General features: G+C 39.1%; 1 protein-coding gene across 4 annotated transcripts in view; it reads right to left on the bottom strand.

Moving 5' to 3' along the window:
- The window catches only part of LOC114572628 (stromal membrane-associated protein 1), a 266,403-nt gene that overhangs the window by 163,867 nt on the left and 83,848 nt on the right, over nt 1-18,688 (bottom strand). For 2 of the 4 annotated variants that reach the window (XM_028604329.1, XM_028604330.1), the window contains exon 5: nt 2,661-2,729. The exons of the other annotated variants lie outside the window; for them this stretch is intronic. In XM_028604329.1, the coding sequence (XP_028460130.1) occupies nt 2,661-2,729 (69 nt within the window). The remainder of the gene's footprint in view (nt 1-2,660; nt 2,730-18,688) is intronic. 4 annotated transcript variants of the gene reach the window in all.

Raw genomic sequence — 18,688 nt, 5'->3', positions numbered from 1 at the left:
ATTCTTTTTTTTTTTTTTTAAATAAAAACATTCACTAAATTGTGTTTGCTAAACCCACCAGACCCACCAGTAATTTTAGCATCGTAAAATACACTTCATTCAAAGTCGACAGAAACGAAATAAAACTATGAAAATCTGTTTTGGGTTGTCTTTACACTGTTCCAACCATCACAACTCTAGTTTTGGTTGAGATAAACACATAGTTTACCGATTTACATGTGAAAATATGTTGGCTCTATACATATATCTATATATAAAGTATTGCTTTTTTTAAATGGAGTCTGGTGGGTTTAGCTCTAGCGACCTCAGAGCTGTTCAAGGCCTATCTCCGTTGGGAGATAGTGACAATGCCTCTCATTTTTAGGTTGTAGTAGGTTGTGAAAATTAATCAGGTTGCCACTTACAACTGCAGCGTTTTTGGTTTGTCATCCAACGAAAGCTGATAACAGATGTTTGAGTTTTAGTCATGTATAACTTAAAGTTAAAAGCTAAACCTATTTAGATTCAAAATGGGATTTGAATGGCTTCGGATTAAATAAAATGATTAGATGCTGGTTTAGATCAAATGTTGTCGAACCCTTACCCTTCTTGTGGATATGCTGAAAGTTTACTTCTATACTATTTCAACCTAATGAATAAAGTATAAATTTGAGACCAAATGTTTTTGCCCGGGAACCGAATGAATCTGCAAACTCCTGTTTTATTTGCTCTGGCAGATGCGTCTGGTTACCTCCTGTTCAGACAGCCAGATCCTGGCTAGGCCAATCACAATCACGCTTTATGCAAAATATGCGATTACATCATTTTTTGCTTGCACAAGCCTGCGTCAGGGACACATAAAGCATAAACCTAGATTAGTAAAGAGGAGCGCCATTGAGGCATTTTCGAAAACAACCAAGATGGCTGCATCTGATGTGGAACTATCTATTGAAGTACTATTTTCACAGCTCATCTCTGCACACTGTAGTCTGTTTACATTTTTTCCGTGGCTCAGCGCAACAACACGTTTCGTTGCTCTGATTGGTTGTAGGTCTATCCAATAGCGTCCAGAGGCATTGTGGTCAACAACTATTGATAACGCCCCTTGGAAATTGGAAATGAAGGTTGAAGCTTTATTGTCTATTAATCACATAATCATTTTACAAATTGTCTTCGGTTAGGGGTTCACAGACCACCTAAAAAAACACCCATGAAAGACTCACATAAAATTAAATTGAAAAGCAAATAACTGCAACATTTCGTTTAAAGTGCTCATATTTTGCTCATTTTCAGGTTCATAATAGTATTTAGATTTTTTACCAGGATAGGTTTACATGGTTTAATTTTCAAAAACACTATTTTGGCTGTACTGCACATTGCTGCAGCTCCTCTTTTCACCCTGTGTGTTGAGCTCTCTGTTTTAGCTACAGAGTGCGGCATCTCACTTCTATTCCGTCTTTGTTGGGAGTCGCACATGCGCAGTAGCTAGATAAGGACTACTACCCAGTCAGAAGCAGAGTATGAGGGCGTGCCACGCTAGCAGCTAGGCGAGCATTACAACATGTGTTACAAAGTGACGCACGTTTGTCTCTGAAGTAAAGGCTGGACTACAATAGAGCTGTTTGGAGCAGTTTGTGAACAGTGTTTTCTGTTGGAGATGGTAAGTGCCTTTGGGGTGGACTTTGGGCTTTTTCACTTTGTAAACCTATAACATGCACAAAAAATATATATGACACAATAAAGGAAAGGGGAAAAGCCAAAAAGCATAATATGAGCACTTTAAAATTGGAAAAAATTGGAAATGGAAGATTCTTTGCTAGCTCCAGATGATCTCGCATTTGCGATTTGGTCTTGTGATTTCATGCTACGAATGTTTAGTAAATGTGTCATAAAATAATTGAGGAAAAGTACAAAAAGAAATGTGAAAGATGTTTATGATCACTTGCTTCCTTGGACAGTTTTGAGTTTAGCAAAGTTTACCCCAGTATGAGGTTTTACATGGCTGTCTGAAAAAAGCCTTCAAAAGAAGACTATAACTCAGGCCCAGTGAATGCACGGGGCCTCCTACACTGTCAAAACATGTCTGACATAGTGATTAAATAATCTACAAGGCTAAAATCAAAGTGGCTAAAAGGATTTGATATGAGTATCAAGGGATAAACATCTATAAGCCTGGTCAAACAATCTGCCAATGACTGACTGTTCTGTCCTTTCACTTGGCCCAACATAACGGTGACAAAGCACATGATGACAACACCACAAGCAGTGTTTCCCCCAGTGTATTGCAAGCCTGGTGGCCCACTGGACCTAAGCCACTAGGGAAAAAATTTAGGGAAAGTATTTTTAAGAAATTTTTAAACTAGTTACAGTGAGGCGGCTCAGTTGGAAACTTCAACATAGTCATATTTTCAAATCTCCAGTTAGCTTTCAGCACTGACCTAATGTAGAGCCCTATGAAATCTGTCTTACTGCTTTTTTAAATTCTCAATTTCGCGATTCTGTTGTCTCCGAAACTATTTGGCTCTACATCAATGCTGCTATCAGTCTGTGACTGTCCCCAGCCAGGCCCTCGTCAAAAAAAAGACACTTGCCACTGGGCCAAACAATTTTTCTGGGGGAAACCCTGACAACAAACCACAGCAAAACACCACCACACCACACAAAACATGAAAGACCTGCACCTCCTGTTGGCTTCTGTCAGCCTGGGAGGACGGTGAGGTGGACGGAGGAGCAGCTTTAGAGGACTTGGGCTGGAAGATTGAGAGATTCAGACAGAAGGTTAAAAACAGACAAGGGAGGGGGAGAAGACAAAATGAAGATGGACAGAGCAAGGAGAACAGAGTAGGAAGAGAGAGGAAAGAGAAGCAGAGAGAGAGAGCAGAGTTAATTAGAGAGTTAATACAGAGATCTTTAACAGGGGGTCTACGATAGAGCTGGGCGATATGGAAAAACAAAACTATTACAATGTTTTTGACCAAATACAGCGATGTCAATATTGCAGCGATATTGTAGGCTGCTATTGGTGCTTTCACAAAATATTAAATAAATAATCACCAATAATGTGGATACAATGACTAAGTGGGTAATGGCAAATAATAAAACAGCTAAAACAAACACAGTCTCACTCCCTACTCGTCAAATGTATGACGCATGGTCAAGGACCCTGGCGTCAAGTTTCAACGAAATAGGGGTACCCTTGACGTTATTTTTCGACGAGGGGGGTCCGTCAGATAGACATTCATGTTATTCCCTCACCGTCGGATACCGACGAAAGAAAAAAACACGCCCCCCGCCCCTTAACTCGAAATCTGTGACAGTTATTGGTATTTTTAGCCCAATAACCGCTGTTTTAATCAACAATATTCACGAGATAGTATCATGGTTTGTATGTATTTCTTTTTATGTTATTATTTCGGTATATTTCGGCCAGGGAAGCTGGATTGCTTTTTTGTTGATTTATATTTTTTAAACTATAATGCTACATCTATCAACATTTATTTAGATGTTATCATTGTATTCATTTCTTTACTTTAATAATATTATTTCGGTCTTATTACCGGTGAAATATTACATTATATGCTGTAATATAGAACATTACGATATGATCCGAGCAGGAAGCATTCAAAGCCTTATCCCCCAATGCAATGCGGCTATTCATTTCAAAGAATCGGGCAGCGATCAGCTGGTCTTTAACGCCAGGATCGCTTCAATATACATATATACAGTCAGTGGTTGTGTCACCAGCAACAACATGTTGCTCAGTTTTGTTCCAGTAAGTTATGAACCATAATAACGTTTAAACGAATCCGCGGAAAACTCCGGAAGTGACGTATTACTTCCCGCTCAGCGGATACGAAGATAAAAATATATAATATTCGTAATATTGATGTTTTTTTCTAACGTTGTATTTGAGGAGTTAAACAATAAAGATAGTTATAATAATAAAATACAGTTTCATGTATTTGTCTCATATATTGTGTTCTCGGCCGGCCGGCGGGCGGCCTCAATCTGAAGTGGAATCAAGCCATTTCACGGCAGACAGCAGAAAGAGGAGCCGAACGAGTCCCCCCACCCACCCCGGAAAAACTACAAGTGCTCAAGCTTTGTAACAGCTTCTGTGGCGTTTCTTATGGGAGTTGTAGTTTTAAAGTATATTGGTATATTGGTATATTTCTCATAAGTAGAAGTTGGCAGTGTATAATTTTGGATACACCCTGGGGTTTTTTGGGATGGAGAACACACTGGTGTCATCAGATTTTAAAAATCGAATCGTTAAATAGGTGAAAATAGCTTATTACCATATTTGACAGTGCTTACAGTAGGTAATTTGGTGACCATATCTACATGACAGCTGAGGTCCAGAGCTTTCTATAACAGCTGGTTTTATGTGTGTAGAACCTTCTGTTGCTAAATGACAGGCCTTCATACATGTACTGGGTTCAAGGTTCAGAGGTCAATATTTCAAAGCAGGAGTAATGTATCCTCTTCAGACTGACATATGTTACTCTCCAGGTTGAGACCTTTCCAACAATGTGTTTGCTATAGTCCTACGACAACGTTTTAATTTTTACACATCATGGAGACCACTTAGCAGGAGATAGCCTACTTTATTGTCCCCAGAGGTATATTTGCCTTGAGTTCAAATGCTTCACAAATAAGACTTGACATATTGTTTTATCATACAGCTGACATACTTAAAATAAAAACAACATGAACAAAGTGATATAGGCTAGACTGAAGCACATCACACAGCAACAATCTATTGCTCATCTTTCACAAACAGTGACAAGAGCAACACAACCATGCTTCATATCATGAAGCTATTGCACACCCTCAATCTCAAGCAACATTATTTAAAGTTTTAATTGAGGTAGGTCCAAATTAGGCCTATATCATCATCAACGTTTTTATAGTTTAGAAATGTTAAGTTTACCCATATCTTCTGCCAGAGGATAAGAGCTCATACTTGGCATGGAGAATAAAGATAGAGCAGACCATATTCTGTGTGCTTGCCTGGAGAGACTGGTTTCTATTCCTTACACAACCTTCATGAGAGTCATAATAAAATTCTCTGTAATGCAGCCTTGTATAACATAAACCATCTGATTCACCGTGGGTGTCTGCTCTAAATGATAACACACACTTTCAACACGGGCCTTCCAGCCAAAGGTGCATGTTGTCCATATGAACACCATTGGGCCTATAGGAGCAGAGCCGATGGATTGGTTCATCATTTATGACCTCTGATATCCTCTGACCCAGCTCTATCTCGAGAGTTACCTCAACTTCAGTTTCAAAGGTGTGTGTGTGTGTGGGGGGGTCAGCTTTTCTTAGACATGAGTAGGGGGGCACCAAGGAAAAAAAAGGTTGGGAACCACTGCTCTGACCCATGTCATGACCCTTTTCTCAGCTTGTGAAATGGTTGAATGAGATGTGTGAGTTTTGTCTTTGTGCAGTAGTGCTGAGGTAGAAGTGTGCCAAAAATGCCATACAAATGTTGTATATGTATACATACCCAAACAAAGCTATATACATCTTACTCAGTGAACAAAAACCTCGGTAACAATCTGCTTATCCTTTTAATTTCCTGAAAATGCTTCTTAAAACTAGTCCCTTCTTAATTTTGAAAAGGTAGTCTCAGTAAAGGCTACAAAGGTTAGGATGGCTACAAGCTGTAACCACGGTGATTGATATGAGGATCATCTTCTGAATATAATAATGAATATGTTAGGCCTACCATAAATTGATATTTCAAAAAAGTAATTTATTTAAAACAACTAATAATGCAGTGTGATTTTAAATCAAACTAAGTCCCACACATAAATATACTTATGTTTTTCCCCTTTAGTCTTTGCTATTAATATTCATCAACTGCAAAATTAGAAAATTGCGTTTTTAAATAACTATGTATGGAAAATAAAATAAAAAAAATGCTTCTCTTTGTATATTGTTTTTCACAACAATACAATTCAAAACAAATGCAAATTAGTCAAACAAGCCATTAGGCTGTATTTCTAAACACTCAACTGTAGGTTTTTTATATAGTATATATAAGGCAAATAAAAGTGCTAAATATAAAACACAATTTTTTCATTATTAGTATTTTATTGTGTAAATTCTCACGTACAACGTGGAACATTCTTTCACAGACGAGATGTGGAATTTCCACGTCACTTCCGCGGATTCGTTTAAACGTAGACAAATACATGAAACTGTATTTTAATATTATAACAATCTTTATTGTTTAACTCCTCAAAAACAACATTAGAAAAAAACATTAATATTACAAATGTTAGGCCTATATATTTTTATCTTCGTATCCGCCGAGCGGGACGTAGGCCTACTACGTCACTTCCGGAGTTTTTCGCAGATTCGTTTAAACGTTATTATGGTTCATAATTTACTGGAATAAAACTGAGCAACGTGTTGTTGCTGGTGACACAACCACTGACTGTATATATGTATATTGAAGCGATCCTGGCGTTAAAGACCAGCTGATCGCTGCCCGATTCTTTGAAATGAATGGCCGCATTGCATTGGGGGATAGGCCTATCGGCTTTGAATGCTTCCTGCTCGGATCATATCGTAATGTTCTGTATTAGCCTATACTGTAATATTTCACCGGTAATAAGACCGAAATAATATTATTAAAGTAAAGAAATGAATACCATGATAACATCTAAATAAATGTTGATAGATGTAGCATTATAGTTTAAAAAATATAAATCAACAAAAAAAAGCAATCCAGCTTCCCTGGCGAAATATACCGAAATAATAACATAAAAAGAAATACATATAAACCATGATACTATCTCGTGAATAATGTTGATTAAAAACAGCGGTTATTGGGCTAAAAATACCAATAACTGTCACAGATTTCGAGTTAAGGGGCGGGGGCGTGTTTTTTTTTCTTTTCGTCGATATCCGACGGTGAGGGAATAACATGAATGTCTATCTGACGGACCCCCTCGTCAAAAAATAACGTCAAGGGTACCCCTATTTCGTTGAAACTTGACGCCAGGGTCCTTGACCATGCGTCATACATTTGACGAGTAGGGAGTGAGACTGTGTTGCTAAAACAGTCTTGTAAGTTCAGAAAATTACATCACTTTACTACAGTATAATGTATCAATGTAAAAACAGGAAAAGACAACATTTGTGTCATACTAAGAAATCCCAAATTTAAGACAATATCTAGCCACATATATCAATGTCAATATAATATCATTATATTGCCCAGCCATAGTCCACGACCCCTAGGGGGTTTAATACTTTTTTGAACGTTTTATTTCCCAAAAATTTTAATATGTCTGAAAACATTCATTAATGTGAATCCAACATATTATTAGCAAAGATAAATCTGCCTATTTGTAAAAAAACAACAATCTCAATAACATTGATGATAGGCTTACTGGCCCCAAAGTATGGTAGCCACTATAGTAGCCATCCACAGATACAGTTAAGCTTAAGGACTCACTCTGCTACATGTATGTTTGACATTTAAACATGAGGTTGTATGAAAATGTAAATAATTATTATTTTAATAGCTTAGTTTTGTAATGTGTATACACGATATTGTAGGGCCCGTTTATTATGCAACTCCATTTTAAGTAGTAGGGGGTCCGTGCTCGTCTCTCTTACAAGTTAGGGGTCCTTGGCCTAAAAAACATTAAAGACCCCTGGATTAGAGGGAATGGAGGAGGACTTTCTCCTCTACCACAGAGTACTCTTTGCTTCAGTAGATGCTGCAAGCCAAGGTTATATTAAGCCTCCCAGCTGCACAGAAAGAATGGTGTCAAAAGAGTTTCTCACACACACACACACACACACACACACACACACACACACACACACTATAGAGTGTAGGGATGACTTCTATTAACCTGCCGTTGACCTGTGAGACAGACTGAGAGTAGGCTTGAATTGAACTCTGCAGTCGGCCAACAGTAGCTGGTTGTTTTCAAGCCATTTTTTTATTTCTCTGCTCATCAAATTGTATTGAAGAGTAGAAAACGTGATCACAGAACAGAATGGTGCAACAACAACACAAAAAGCCAAGGCTCTGTCAAATGTGATCACAGTTAGCCGACGCTGAAGAGTTAATGTCATAGAGAAACACTTAAACCTGCAATAACTCTATTGTAACTTGCAGGCAGCAAATACAAGCTGTGAACACAACATATTTTCACTTTTTAGGTTGATATGGTGATATGGTGGTATAACTTATTAAGCCTAAAGAGTCGCGAAAAGATGAAACTGTTGCAGGGGTCTGAACCGGCCCGTCTTAGCTCGACCCAAGCCGGCTGATGGCGTTGCTGCGTCTCAGCTGGTCAAGTCGCCAGTAGTCTATTTATCAATCTAGAGATTGCTCCGGTGACGCCAGAAATTCCGCCGGATGTCCTTGTTTTCGGCCGCATGTCCGTTACCTTCCACTTTCTTTTTGTTGGAATTTTAAACTCTGGTCAATTTATGAGGACTATGGTAGGGATAGACGGATTATTTGCCCATTTTTGAGCAGTTTGCAGATTATCTGTATCTGCCTTTTATTTGCCTGACTTTGGCTCCGCTACAGCTCTGTGTCTGTCCTTCTGCTTCGGTTTCACTCACCACTGAGTCTGACTTAATGTCCCGCCAACAACACTATCTGACTATCTTTTACTGTGTATTATGTTGAAAGTTTCTAATTCATTACATAATTGCTTAAAGCATTTAAAAATAAGTTTTGTGTTGGAGTTTGTAACATTCCAAAATCTTAATTTTGATTTAAAGATTTTCATTGTCACTGCATATCGGTTCCAAATATTGGTTATCTGTTTCATTGACTACTAATCAGTATTGGTTGATCCCTATAGACTATGGTTAACTGCTCCTCAGATCTCTGCAGGGTAAATCCAGACAGCTAGCTAGACAATCTGAGTTTTCTGTTGCACGACTTAAACAACTTTTGAACGTACACCAAAACAAGTTCCTTACCGAGGCTATTTTGCAGCGGCACCATTGCTATGTCCAGCGCTTAGCACTGCCCAAGACGATTGTGATTGGTTTAAAGAAATGCCAATAAACAAGAGTACGTTTTTCTCCCATCCCGGAATGCTGTGTGGACTAGCCAGACCCTGCTCTGCATCGCTGTGGAGGAAGGTCTGGCAATGCGAGACTAAGTTGCTTGGTTTTAGAACGTAAGGGACGTCTAAAACTCACTAGTTAATACGTTGTGTTAAATGGACTCCCTAACTCTCGGCAAAAACGTTTGTCACTACTAGAGATCACTTTCATATCATTGGATCAGTTCATTAACATTTCTTTTTACTGCAACTTTAAAAGTATATCTGCCATTCCGTTCAAGTGCACAGACGTTTCCCTTGTATCAGATGTAAGACAGCCAAGCACCATAGGCATTTCTCCACTGTTAATTCATTGTTGTCTATGGGGAGTACCGTGGCCCTGAAAGCTCAACACACTGCAAATTAAGAAAACATGCAAATAGACAAAACACAAGCAAATTAACAAACAAACAACCTCGCCAATTTCAACACATATGCAAATAGAGAAAACACAAACAAATACAGTAACGTGCTACAAGTAGCAACACCAACCTGGCTGGACATTCAACAAATCCGTCACTGTGATTGAAGTAGTTTATAAATAAATAATATGTCATTCATATAAATTCATACATCACCTAGATTTTATCATAGCTCACAGGCCTAGCCTATAGGAAAGAACAGTTTATGTTTAATCAATCTAATATTGTGTTGGTCATAGAGCTGTAACAATTCCAAAATTTACCATACAATTAATTGTCTCAAAAATAATTGAGATTAACAATATAATTGTCTCTTTTGGTCAAATTTAAATATTTATTGAAACCCAGGATACTTATTTTAGTTAAATCACTGTCATGTGACCCGGATAATGTAATAACACAGGTAAACAGCCATGAAGTTAACCACGCCTCTTTATTATCATTAAAACAACACAAATATTGTTTGCTTAAATTAACATAAAATTGACAATTACTATCAACAGTCATTCCCTTAGCTAAGGTTAGCAATTAATTGTGATCAAACAAAAAAAATGGTGATTAAGTTGAAGAAAAATTGCAATTAAACAAGTATGTAATAATTGTTACAAGCCTGTTTGTCTTTGGTGAACACATCACTGGATAAGTCAATAAACATTTCTATTTACTGCAGCTTTAAAAGTATGTCTGCCATTGCGTTAAAGTGCACAGACGTTTCCCTTGTAAGACAGCCAAGCACCATATGAATTTCTCCACTGACAGAGATTTTCACAGTACCAGATGGACTGAGAAACAGAGAGATGGAGAGGAATAGTTGGAGATAAGCGGCAGATAAAGAAAGGAAAAAGTCAATAAAACATAATTACCAATACCACATTTGCATACATAGCATATTACTTATAAGCCAAGTACGTGTTGATGTATTTTAATGATGAAAAGCCTGGCTTATGCCTTCTACAGCTTGGTGCACACAAAATCTATCATGGAAGCAGGCCATCATAAAAAAATGACCACACTATTGTACAATAATTACTGCCATTTCCAATCAGTCTTCAAAATACATACCGATCCAATCCAACAAAAATCCCATCAGCTGCTTCACCACAGAACTAAAATCTGTCCCGTCTGTAACGAGACATGTCAGTTAACAGATTGAGCTAAACAGTTCTGATGCGGTCCTGGCCCTGTCTTTATCACTTCCTTGTTTATTCTTTGCCATCTGGCTCGTCGCTACCTTTCTGCACCACAGCTTCAACTACCTCCCTCAAGATTTGTGTCTTGTCTCCGCTTACTGCCTATTCCCACAACAGCTGAACAGATTGATTAGTCCAAAAAGTTGTAAACGTAATCAGGTCATAAAAAAGATAAACATTTATATCATTTTGCAGTCTACTATGGGGGTGAAAAGTGTAAGGAAATACAACAGTATCTAACAGTTTGGGGGGAAATTCTGTAAAAATAACTGTCACTGTCCTAAACATTTTAAATTATACTTTCATGACAAAACAAAATCCACACACTGATGGAAAACTGAAAAATTAAAATTTCCAAACAAGTCTGATTACCTAAATACTCATAAAACAGATGACAAGAGCTACAAAAAATAAACTGTAGCTTTACTTCAGCGCTTCAGAGATTCCTTTAAAAAACAAAGTATACATAAATCGAACTACACGTCTCCAATAGATCAGTCCCATAGATGGTTAACAAACAATTTTCTACGCGTTGCCTTGAATAGGTTTTGATTTTTGTATTTTGGTGACTTAATTTGCTTTTGTTCACTGTTGTTTCTTAAATACCAAGGCCCTGAGAGCTCAACAAATGCAAATTAAGAAAACATGCAAATACACAAAACACAAGCAAATTAACAAACAATCTTCACCAATTTCAACACATGGCTAATGAAGTTAATGAAGTCAGCATTCTGACAATGGGTAGTGTTAAATTAAATTCGGTCAAATGTAGTTAGTTTTTTGGGGATTATTTTGACATTGTGATCGTATAATTCAGATATTATTGCACGTCTGTTATTAACCTAGCGTTTGCCTTTTGCTTATTATTAGCCTGCCAATTCAAATAATTTGACAAAATACACCCAATTAATTGTGAAACAAGCTAACATTATGTTAGCTGGCTATAGTTACTTTGAGTCAAAAATGTTCGAGCCTGTTCTCATGAACTTCGTTCAAAAAGCTACGAAAAGTTAAGCACTGTAATTCGTAAGCATTCCAGTTTTTTTTTGCTGTATTCACTACATTGACTTCCGCTGTATAAGTACGCGGCCGGCCCCGTAGGGAGGAGGTCAGGCTAGATGGGTTGGCGTTAACATACAGGACATTCAAGCCAGAGAGCGGAGTATGGAGTCCTTTAGTAGGGTTTTAATCCAAACCACAATCTTTTTCCCTAATCTTAACTAGTCGTTTTGGTGCCTAATCTTAAATTTCGTCGCGGCAAAATTTTACTGTAATGTCCGCCGAAACGACCGTCAGCTCGCGGTGCTTTGTACCCAACTCCAAGTCACCTATTTTTGGGTAACTGAACTACCAACTACCACTGATACGCCGGAGGTCTGTAGCCTGCGTCACAAAGCTCTGTAGTGGCTTAAAACAACTAGCAACTGCTGCTCGGCGTCATGGAGTTCGTGACCAGCCGGCGGTCTCCTAATTTCGCAGGATATAATAAGTTTTGGTGTGCAAACATTTTCGTACAATATCATAAGGACCTGTTTTCTGAGCATGTGTTGAATGTTCAAGGGTGAAAATGAATTGCAAATTGGTAAATAATAGTTTAAAACTAGTCAAAATAATTAGCAGTTTGACAGCATGAATGTTGTTTTACTGGTATTTTCCACCACACGCGTCTGCGCTGTGTTCCGGAGGTGCCCCGCGAGCAATTGCGGCCATTCAAGTTAATGCTTGATATTCCACAGGCCATGTCTATTTTCACGCGAGCTGCGGGCCGTCCAGACAGCCAGAAGGGAAGTGAAATGAGAGCATCCAGTCAGTTTACCAAAACACACCCGAGTATCATATACGTCTCCTCTAAAACACCACGGACAATGACAAATGTCCATGTATTAACTTAATACTACCATTAAGTGACACTTACGTTTTTTCCCATTACAGTGTGACTTAAGTGTCACTCCAGTCCGAGTCTCAAACTCGAGTCCCCATTTCTCTCATACAGTCCAGTTGCAGATTAGCATTCCCTTTGCCTCATTTTTAAGCTTCTGACAAAAACAAATGTAGCAGTGTGTGTGTAATGGCCGTACACACACACACGCCCACACATCCAATATCTTTTTTGTGTGTGATTGTAATACTACTAATGAAGTAGTATCCACATAGGATTGGATTATTTGTTCATATGTTTGGACTTAATGGTAGTATTAAGTTAATACATGGACATTTGTCATTGTCCGTGGTGTTTTAGAGGAGACATATATGATATGATATATTGTTCATGAGTCCCGCATCTCGAGGTTGAGTCTGAAGTCTTTTGAGGATGAGTCTCAAATCAAGTCTGAATCACTGTGTGTGTTGTCAAGATGCGGGACTCATGAACAATCTTTATTTTTAGGAAACTGAGCTGATGAGTCTGATGAGCGGATTGTTATTCCCCTGCCTGTGTAACCTTTAAAGGAACACGCCGACTTATTGGGAATTTAGCTTATTCACCGGTTTGTTTACTGTTAGAAGATGGCTGTGTCTCATGTTACGTTGTTTTTTGTACACGCTGTGACTATACAAATCACAACATTTAAATAGGAATATGTTGGCGTTATTTTGTCACTTTTGTCACAATTTGGAGCAGTAGGCTAGTTGGAACCAGTTACCTGCAGGATCTGTGCTGGGCTAAGCTAATGCTGGAACCGTCAGGCAGCGTTACAGCACGCACGGAGATGAGAAGGGTAAGTATCGACTTGTCTTACTCTGGGGTTTACGGTGAATAAGCTTAATTCCCAATAAGTCGCCTTGTTCCTTTAACCAACTTACCGAATCTGTAACTGCTGCGCGCGGCCACAAGTTAGAGAGCACAACAAACATGTTTGACCGCAACCTTCATCAGAAGCGTTGGCTTTAAAAACATCAGACAACAAGGCCCAAACAAAGGAATTGCTTAATGCTAAATATGTTGTATCAGAGAAGGATTCTGGCTCGACCAGATCAAATTGTATTAGGCACCTGAAAACGCACACTGATAGGTTAGCAAAAATGTTTAACTCAGCAATGGCCATCTTAGTTTGCTTCTTGCTTTAGCCACAACCTAGGGAGGTAAACTCTGACTGTCATCCGCTAGCTGTTATTATTTATAGCTATGCAGTGTTTTAAGCAGCCTGAATGGAACACATTAGGTAATACAACACTCACTATAACTACAAGAGACTTCAGACTTGGACTCTAGCTCAGAGACTTGTAAGCATCTCTGCTGTACAGGAGTCCCATTTTGGACTGCTGATAAAAAAAACACCAAGCACTCCTTAGCATCTAACTGTTAGAAACAGCCAGAGAAAAATGAAAGAGGTTACATCATTAACATTGACCCACCTCCTTTCTTTCCTAACTGCCTTCCTCTCCTATTACTTTGCTCTCTACACCACCTCGGGGTGGAAACTAACACTGCCTGAGTCTTTTCTGAACAGAAGAATGTTTTTCGCCATTTTTCATCTTGCTCCATTTCCATCCTTCTCCCTCCCTACTCGACCATTAAGGCATCAAACGACTGCTTGCATGTGTTGCCTGTGGTGGTGAAAGCAGCGCAGAAGAGATTCTTTGCCCCGTACGTATTCTGTTGATGTCTTTTAGCCGCCCCCCACCCCACCTCTCTTTCTTAAAACGTCCTCTTACGACTTTGATGCTGGCGGAGATGTCGACACAGCACTAAACAGGCAAAGATGGGCTGAAGATGAAGATAAAGAGAAAAGGGGCTGGAGGGTAGGAGGGAAGAGTGAAAGGAATACAGAAGCAGTGGGGGCAGAATGATAAAGAGCGGATAGATAACAAGAAGAGTAGTGCAAGCCGGGTGAAAGAGGATGAACAGAGGTTGAATAGATATTAGGACTGAGGAGATAGAAGTGTCTGGCTATCTGCTGATAGTGAGACAGAAAGATGGTTAACATCTTAACTGAAAACTGTCCGCTGGGTAGACCTCCAACAGCTTCATTTGTTCTCTTGCAGAGGGCACTCGCTGAAGTGAAATAGTTACACAGAAACTACTAAAACAAGAATTACGGAGGCTGAGGGATGGTTTTAGCTGTTTAAACCGTAATATAATTCCACAGTGTTCTTAAAGAATATCAACTGAATGACCTGGAGCTCCGTTTTGTGACATGGTTGCATCCATTATAGAAGGCCCTATTTAACTTTTTCGTAGCAGTTGCAAGCTCTATGGTACTTTTCTTTATCTGCATGTGTGTTTTACAAATAGATTAAAAAAAATAGATGGTATACGTTAGTGGTGGGAATCACAGTGTACCTTACGATACATGGCCCACGATACTGATAATATCACAAAACCGTAATTCTGCAATACTGTAGTAAGTAATAAGTTTCCCTCAATCATGTGTTGAGCGCCACCTCCAGGAGCTATGAAGTAGGGACCCTGGGAGCAGGGAAATCTATTCAGAGCGCCTTATTTTAATAATTAAAACATCGATATTTGGCGCCATCATATTGATTATCGTGCCATATCGCTATTTTGTCCCACCCCTATTATAAGTATAATATAGTACAGAATTATGGAGACTGCTAGATCTGTACACCAGCATTAATCTCAACTAAGTTTTGGATATCTTTTTTAAATCACCTCCGTCAGTGGATTTGCGCACAGAGACAAAGTAAATAAGATGAGATAAGATAAGCCTTTAGTGATGCCCAGAAGGAAATTCAGGTGTTGCAGCAGCACAAAGACAGAAATAACAGACAAAAAAATAATGAAGAAGAAGAGGTATACAGTATACAACTAGAAACAGGAATAGAAGTAAAAATAGAAACTATACAAGAACAAATTCCACTGAACTTTTGTTCAGAGTTTTGTAAATGAGTATATAGCCATGCTAGCAGCTCTGCAAGGCTTTTCTCAGTGTCAGTGCATAGCAGAAGTTAAGTAGGCTGCCATGGCTGGCTGTAGAAACACAGAACATTGGCGAGCACTGGGGACACAGCAGACAGGACATCCTTATGACTAACATAGGCAAATAAGGTTGGAAATCAGCAAAGTCTTCCTCCAGGGTGACTGTGCTAGCTCTCTTGTGACATATTTAGGCCAATCACTGGGCTCGTCACAGAGGGTTTGCAAGATGCATTGTGATGTCTTGTGGATTCCAATAACACTGAAGTAATGTGTGGGCCTTATACTGATACACACAAACACCAAGTAATTCACTCATGGCGGAACAATGAGCTCATGCTGCATGGGCAACAGACATGGGAACATGTATTGCAAGCTGGGCATCAAAAAAACAACACTGTTCTCTACTCTACCTTTCACTTCACTGGTCTCACAAACAAATCCAAATTCTTTTGCAGCAGTTCATGTCTGCATAAGGCTTTTTGAATGCCATATATTTGGTTTTGAGGATACAAATATAATAATATTTATTAGATTAGATAATATATTTCATAATTGAAATGCTAAAATGTCTGCAACTGGGTACATTTGAGTTTGATTAATGATACAATGCCTTTTTAAAATTTTAACTGGTCAGTATATACATGTTTTTGTTCCATTAAGGAAAGACTTTGTAACTTTTGTAAGAACACATATAAAGTTCTCCTCTCACAAATGAGAAGTTGAATTGACTTGCAATTAAACACACCTTTGCTTGGTTCAATACACTCAAGGTGTTTGCTGTTACAACCTCACTTGGTCTGGTATGAGCAGAGGCTTACGGTGGCTAACATAAGCTAACGTGAGTGAATGTTAGACATTGCTGCGTAACTAGTCTCGCATTGCCAGACCTTTCTCTACAGCGCCAGAGAAAAGGGTCTGGCTACGCAGCTTTCCGGGATAGGAGAAAACAATGCTCTGGTTTATTGGCATTTCTTTAAACCAATCACAATCGTCACGGTGTCACTGCAAAATAGCCTCAGGAAGGAACTTGTTTTGGTGGAACATGTGTACGTTCAAAGGTTGTTTTAGTTGTGCAACAGAAATCCCAAATTGGACAGATAGTCTAGCAAGCTGTCTGGATTTACCCTGCGGAGATCTGAGGAGAAGTTAACCATAGTCCTAGTAAATCCCCCGGAGTTTAAAATTCCAACACAAAAGAATCTGAAGGTAACGGACATCCGGCTGAAAAGAGTGACATCGGGTGGATTTTCCGGGAGCACCAAAACATCCCAGAAGTGGAACGTCGTGAATATAGAATACTACGTAACTGACATTTCAGAGTCAGTTTGCTGGCTTTATGACTTACCTTATTTATTTGTTACTCACATTTTTTAACATGTCAGTGGTTTTACTGGCAGGAGGGTGGAGCTGGGGACGATGGCGGGTTTCGAAAAACCAAGATGGCGACGGCCAAATTGCCAAACTTTTTTTTTCTTTCAAAATTGCCAAACTTAAGGCTTCAAAGTGGTGGTCCAAAAAAAGGGGACGTCAATGATGCTACGTCCATTTTTACTATCTGTGATTTAATCCACTTAAATCTTACTGCATCCCTCATATTACAGTATTAACGCTGACCATATCCAGTTTTTAATGTCATCCAAATCATCCAAAAAGTGCAGTACGATGATGTAACTACAATGACAAACATGCAGACACTAAGCTTTCTTTCCTATAAGTGCTCAAGAAAAAATGTCAAACCAACAAATACTCTCATGCCAACACATACACATATAGCTCAGGGTTACTGTAGCCCGCCCTCTCCTCTTCTTTCTCCATCTGCACCAAACTGCTTAAAGTGATAATGAGTTGTTTTTAACAATTGATTTGCATATAAAAGTCGAGCCGTCTGTGTGGGTGGCAGAAACAGATCCTAGATCACAGTCTGGCTGCTGGCAACGCTTCAGAGAAAACCAGAGAAAACTGAGAGAGAGAGAAAAGAGAGAGCGAGAGAGTGAGTGAGAGAGAGCGAGAGAGGAAGGAGGTGTGAGGAAGAAAGAAAAGGACAAACTGAGAAACAAAAAGAAAAAGAGAATAACAAAAACAAAAAGAGAGACAATTAGAGGAAGAAACAGAAGAAACAGAGAGATGAAACAAAGATGTGCCAGAGAAAGACTGCTGTCAACAAGACATTTTGCATTACTGTAACAAAATGGTTGTGTTTTTTCATATTCCTGCAACTTAAAAAAATAAAAACGCTGTTCAGTTTGTGTACTGTTCCCTCAGTTTGTAGCCTTGCTATTGAGTAGAGTGTGTGCCTGGATAGAACTGTCTACCAGTTGGCTTTTACATTGCATTGTTCATATCATTTCGCAAACTGTGTGTGTGTGTGTGTGTGTGTGTGTGTGTGTGTGTGTGTGTGTGTTTGTGTGTGTTTTGTAAAACTTTGATACCATACATCGTAAGGGTGTCACGATAAAATAAAAAAAATGGAATCGTCGATACTGCCACGCCCCCATGTCATGTCCGGTCGGCTTGTCAAGCGGAAAAAAACACACGTGTTGAAGTGCTGCGAGTCAGTCAACCTCCTGTAACTTAGCTAGAGCCAGTCAAAAGATAGCATGGCAACTGCAGGTGCAGGAGACCCATCGACAGAACTTGAGCCTCCTCCTCTTTCACTGAAGTGTGTGAAAGTGTGGAAGTATTTTGGATTTCCAGTGAATTAAAAAAGCCACAGTTTGCAAACTCTATGTGCGTGTACCATATTCTGTGTGTTAACATTGAACATTAACCTAGCAGCTAGCGGATATTCCTTCTGCTTATAGCTTTATCCCAACAATGCACGTTTTGTAGCCTAAACAGAGAAGCTTATATTGGTTATATCAGAGAGAGCAAAAAGTTAGCGGACTGCCGAGTCGTCCTGTTTGCTATCTGTCTGCTCAGCTGCTGTGCTGGCTCGATGGGGTTTTAAGCCCCCAACTAGGCTTTCAATGCAACGCTGCAACCATTGTCTTCAACCATAACCATTGCCTTATCATAGACAGTATATAAACTGGACCAACAGATCCCATTGCTCTGGACGGAGACAAGTGAAGGATATTAGAAGCACTTTTCCGGTGAGCGCTGAGCATTACTGCGCAG

This window comes from Perca flavescens, chromosome 17, assembly GCF_004354835.1.
Source record: "Perca flavescens isolate YP-PL-M2 chromosome 17, PFLA_1.0, whole genome shotgun sequence".
Classification (NCBI taxonomy): Eukaryota; Metazoa; Chordata; class Actinopteri; order Perciformes; family Percidae; genus Perca; species Perca flavescens.
Note: the sequence above shows the minus strand (reverse complement) of the source record. Positions and strands in the feature narration are given on the sequence as shown.